The 5,764-nt window shown below is 36.9% G+C and overlaps 1 protein-coding gene across 11 annotated transcripts in view; it reads left to right on the forward strand.

Moving 5' to 3' along the window:
* DOCK10 (dedicator of cytokinesis 10) overlaps positions 1-5,764 on the forward strand; it is a 277,707-nt gene that overhangs the window by 95,967 nt on the left and 175,976 nt on the right. Inside the window, exon 1 of one of the 11 annotated variants that reach the window (XM_017529019.2) lies at positions 95-1,096. The exons of 9 other annotated variants lie outside the window; for them this stretch is intronic. In XM_017529019.2, coding sequence (XP_017384508.1) covers positions 992-1,096 — 105 coding nt within the window. In that variant the 5' untranslated portion in view covers positions 95-991. Of the gene's footprint in view, positions 1-94; positions 1,097-5,764 lie in introns of those variants that run through there. One more of the 11 variants, XM_017529021.2, reaches the window with a different exon arrangement.

Below are 5,764 nucleotides of genomic sequence, written 5' to 3' on the forward strand. Positions count from 1 at the left end.
GCCCGGCCTATTCTTTATTAAGCATACATTTACCAAATATATACTGAAAGCCTTTTGAGTGTCAGGTGTTCTAATCAAAGGGGACTCAGTGAATGAAACAAAATCCCATGCTCCTGGGACATACAGCCTGGCAGAGGAAGACAGGCCCTAAGTGAAACAAATAAATAAACTGGCAGTTGTGTTACATGTCAGTGAGTGTGGTGGAGAAAAACAAAACAGGAAAGAGCATCCGGGTGGGTCTGAGGGCAAAACCGCACTTTTATTTAAATTAAATAGCCCCAGAGAAAGGGCTTGAAGACGTAAAGATGAGGGAATTAACTCTATGGCTCCTTGTAACTGTTTGACATACAGATTCATGGAGTCGTTGTCTGTGTGTATTATATTAAATAACAGTAAGCATAGTTTCTTTATTTAGGTGGCCAATAAACATAGAATTCTAAAATTTTCTTCTTGGACCCTAAGCAATCACTTTGGGAACTCCCCTCAGAAGATCACTTAGCCTACACTTAACATGAACAGCTCTTTTCAACACAAATCTCAGACCTAAGTCACATTACTACAGTTGACTTTTGGGATCTAGCCAGAATTACAAAGTTTAGGTGGCTGTTTTGACAGCCGTGGAGTCTTGTTGTCAATTAACTGTTCAATTCAATCTTGATTTAGTTTCATGGGTGGCTTCTACATCGTATGGTTTATTTAGCTGTGAGCAATTCTCTTAAATGTCCAAAGTCATTTTGTGTTGCTTTATTGCAGGTGAGGAGGGAGAATATATGAACAAAAGCATTATCTGAACAGCTGGTAGTTAATTACTCACAGGAAGTGGTAACTCGACAGTTTTCCTTTCCTTTCTGTTGAGTTACATTGATATAGCATGAGCATTTCCCTTTTTACCAGGAAGAAAGATTTGTTCGGCCTGGTGACGCTTCAGAAGAAAAGAGTTTAACGACACTGATATTTTAAAATATTTTGTGACTCAAATTACAGCAATACGATGAGCTTTCGAGGAAAGGTTTTTAAACGGGAGCCCAGTGAATTTCGGAAGAAGAGACGAACAGTGAGGAGAGTAAATCAAGAAGAAATCCACAAATTTAGTTCTGTAGGTATCCAAATGTCAATGCTTTGCTTTCCATCTTTCCTTCAATCCTTTCTTTCAAAAATAATTAGCTCTACAGTGGCATTCTAACACAGGCTGCTGGGTGAAGTCTTATATGGGACAGAAGATTCCATTTGGGTCATAAATATTCTGTTTTACTTACATCATTATTTTTGAAGTCACGTTGTTCTCAAACCACATGTAACTCTTTTAAAATATATTGATAGAGAATTTAATCATTAAAACGTTACTAGAATTTTTGGAACTTAAGGTTATCTTAATATTAAGATACAAATAAAAATTTCTGAAGAAGTTATTCTCTTTGTTAAATAAAAGCCTCTAAGTGCCTAAGAACCCAGTTGATAACATGTATATAGTTGTGTTTCTAAGAATTGTCATTGTTCTATTTTACCATATGCTACTAATTATTTATTTTCAAATTCTTAGGAGGAGCAATCCAAAATATGAAAAAAGTAAATAAGTCTTTGATTAATAGAGTCAACGAGGACTTTAAAAAGTGATACTTTTAAAGGTTTTAAAGGTTAAAAAGATTTGGTTTTGTTTTACTGTTAAAAACATTTCTGCTTTATTGTTTGTGAACAGAATGAGCTTGAAAACTTATAGAACTTTACAGTTCAATAAACTGTAGACTTTATAGAGCCTTAGAGTTCTGTAAACTACTGACAGTTCAATATCAGAGCTGATTGCTACGGCACTTCAGTGACTTTCATGTAATGTGAAGGGCCCACTTTGTATGTTAAATGGCTACAGCAATATTCCTGGATAGCTTATTTTAGAAGAATGTTCACTTTACAGGACGGGTCTAGCTTTGCTTGCCTTCTTCGGAGCAGGGTTTCTCAACCTCAGCACTATTGTCATTTGGGGTCTGGGAATTCTTTACTGTGGGGGGCTCTCCTGTGCAGCGTAGGATGCTTAGCAAATTCCTGGCTTCTAACCACTTAATGCTAGTGGCAGTACCTCCCAGTTGTGATGACCAATTACATCTCCAAACATTGCTAAACGTCTCCTGGGAGGATGATCATTGATCACCCATATGAGAACCACGGTTCTAGGGATAAAAGATCTTTTTGTTCATAGAAACATCTTTAATATAGAAACAGAGATGGCTTTTCAAAAAAAAAAAATATATATATATATGCACACACACATATGCATATATACAGGCTCTTTATAAATATAAATAAGTACATTGCCTCTCAATGAATAGAGGCCCTCTTTATACTAACAATTATTTGGCAATGACTTGACATGAATAGAGTTTATTAGAGGTCTGGCTCAGAGGATTGGTACTGTGTTGCTGTTAGTTCAGTTTCTATCTCAGGAGTGTGTGTCTGACACTGTGAATACATGCAGTTGAGCCCCTAGCCTTCTTCCCGTGAAATGTAGCTCAAATCTTTCCACTGGGATTTCATAACTAGAACATACAGGTCCTGGAACTGACCTCTCTATTGGTCAGAAATAAGAGCCTAACCACTTCCTCCCGACTAGTCAGATATGTCTTCCCTACTGACTCCAAAAGAGCCTCGTCAGCCTGTTAAGGAGGATAACTGTTTCAAAATAATGTCTGGTTTGAGATTAGTTTTGAGTCTTGTCCCCAAAACATAATTTCCCTGCTGTGTTTATCTCAGTGGAATTTAGAAGTACCATGGATTATGTCACCCCGAGAGTTACTTCTTGTGTCCACTAAAAGAGAGAATGCACAGAAGAACATGTCTATCTTACCCAGACCACACATACAGTGTTGGCAAGAGGATACTCCCCAGAGTCTCACCATACAATGAAGCTAATCACTCTATGAATTATCTTAATTGAATTTGAACGTATTGCTACTGTGTACTATGGGAAAAACAGCCAGTAAGGACATGGTATTTTCCCACAGCATTCAGTTAGCAATGCATTCAAATTTAATTAAGATCATTCATACAGTGATTAGCTTTCTTCGACGATGGAGGGCACTGGGGATGTTCCTGCTACAGTTGCCTGCTTTTGGTCTGCCTAAGATAGGCATATCTGCTTTCACAGGTTGTCTCTTGTATTGAGTGCAGGATTGTTCTTAGGTGTTATCCTGAGATGTGATTTTCATTTTGGAATCCAAGAAAGTGAAATGAGTAATTAGGGCACTAGAATTTGAAGTAGATATCATGATGAGGTCAATTTCGCTCCCACTCTCATCTACCATCTATCTATATGGTAGATATAGATAGATGGTTACTATGTATATCTACCATATAGATAGATGGTAGGTGAGAGTGGACAAGCTACTTAAATCACACTAAACCTCAGTTTCCTCTTTTGTAAAATGTTCATAATAATAACCTATGCTGTGTTAAGATTGTTTATTAGAATTCAGTTTGGTACTGTGCATTCTTGAACAGTGTTCAAACCAATTTGCAAGTGTTGCAAAAGTTATAAGTGTTATGTAGCATTGTTAAAACAGAAAAATGTTTCCATTTCCAAGGACAAGAGAAAAAGGACAGTGAAATTGTCTTTCTAGTGACTGTAGTGATTGAAGTCACTGGACCACAGGTCACGCTTTTCTCCTGGAAATCTTTTTTTGATAACAGAGTCACCCAGGAGACAGACTTCTGAATTGCATCAAGCCGAGTGCTTGGGGTCCCAGATCTTTCGATGTGTCGATACAGTTTGTTTGAGAAATACCATGGTTTTTTATCCCCGGTCTAAGCCCATTTACCTGAAACCCACTCACAGCCTGATTGTACTGTGCCCAGCACATTGAGCTAAGCTTTCCAAACTCTAAACCAGCATCCCTAGAATGGCTTTAGAGCCTATTCATTTGAATAGTGATAAGGGAAAGAGCAATTCAGTTGACAAAATGCCCAACAAATGAAGATGAGGCCTAAAGTTAAGGAAGAAAGCAATAACGTCTTTTAAACTTTTGGATATACTCATAAATTGTAGTGAAGGAAGAAAAATGTAACTGTTGCTGACAATTACCGTATCCATTTTTGTAATGATTATGTAAACCTTGCACTCAAGTCATTTCTTAATCTGAAAAAAATTAGAAATGGTTTAATTTTACGGTAATCTTGAATATCTATCTAGAACTCTGTGACTTCCTAAGAATTATGCATCCTCAATTTTTTTATACCCTCTTGACCCAGATTGACTATTCTGTATATTCTGTCTTTTTTAAAAAATGCTATTTGAAGCTGTATATTTTATGTAGAATTTTTAGTTGTTTTGAAAGTTTCCATTATTAATCTAGTTTTCAAATGTATTTTGAAATACCACTTATCACAAACAACATACAATTGAGAGACTCCAATTGTGTTATGAGAAAAGCTTAAAAAAAATGAAACTGGCATGTTAGATCGTCAAGTAGAACCATTTCCCTTAATTTTTGAAATGTGTGTGGTGGTCTGCAGTTGATGGTTATCTTTTTAACTGCCTTTCTATTTTTATTTTATTCTTTATTTTACTAGAATTTTTCAGTATGATCTCTGATGCAAAGGAAGTCAATAAGGGGTCATTTCCTTCCTAAATAGCGTGCCCTAATTTAGAAAGATTAAAAACAGAATTAAGTTGAATTACCATATCAATCATCTGCACAGTCATAAAAATATGTGAATTTGTTTAAATAGATGTGATTTGTTGTTTTTAAGTTGTGGCTGGTTTGCAGATCATTGAACTGCAGGATTTCAAGGTATTTGGAAAACTGGACACCATGAAAATTCATCCTCTCATCTTTAAAGTACCTATTAGCACTTTAATAGGAAAAAAAATGAAAACTATAGGTAGAGGATCTAATCTGAATAGCTTTAACATATCTCTAATGTACATTATTTTATATTGTATTGTACCGTCATCTTACAAGTCAGTTTTTTCTTCTTGAATCTTCCATGTTAGTGTGAGCAGCCTCTCTTGCTGGTTATCTGTGCTTCATTGGGTGTTATCTGTTTTGTACAACCCTTCATAGGGCATTGCTTATTTAGGCCGTTGTGAAATGAGCCAGTTAGCTGAAAAAAAACAATGGATGGGGTCCCAGGAGTCAGGATTTTGTTTCTAAGAACAATGAAACAAGGCTGAATCAGGGTCGAAACACAAAGGAAAGCAGGAATGAATGTTATAAATGAACAGGTTGAAAAATGCAAAGCAGGAGTAACTGGGGAATGTGAATTCAATCCAAGAAATGGAGAAGTGAGCATTGAAACTTGGTCCGCCTAAGAATCCAGGTGAACACAGATCGGAGGATTCTGGGTGCAGGCTGCAACAGGAAACAGCTAGCTCCAGGGCCGAGGAGCTGCACAGAAGCTGCTGCCAGATGGAAACAGGAGGAGTACCTGCAATTTAACTAAGAATGGTCCTCCTTTCCCTAGCAGCTGACTGCTAAGGGAGGGAAAAGAATTAAGCCAGAAGTGAGCCACGCTTCTGAGCATGGGCTGGACCATTTGTTAGAGAATGGGAGCACCACCACTGACAGGAAGGAGGGTCATGATCCCAGCAACCCTTTATTTCCTGGATGGTGGCAGGTACAAAACTTTTTTTATTCATTGTGGATGTTGACATCCGCATTAATAGCATTCATTGTATGGTTTCTTAAATCTACCTTTCCATTTTCTTTCTTCATCTTCCTTAACCTCCTATAAATTATTTTTCGGTCCTCCTTTTTTTTTTTTTTTTTTTTTTTTT

Source organism: Cebus imitator, unplaced genomic scaffold (genome assembly GCF_001604975.1).
Source record: "Cebus imitator isolate Cc_AM_T3 unplaced genomic scaffold, Cebus_imitator-1.0 Scaffold57, whole genome shotgun sequence".
NCBI classification, from domain to species: domain Eukaryota; kingdom Metazoa; phylum Chordata; class Mammalia; order Primates; family Cebidae; genus Cebus; species Cebus imitator.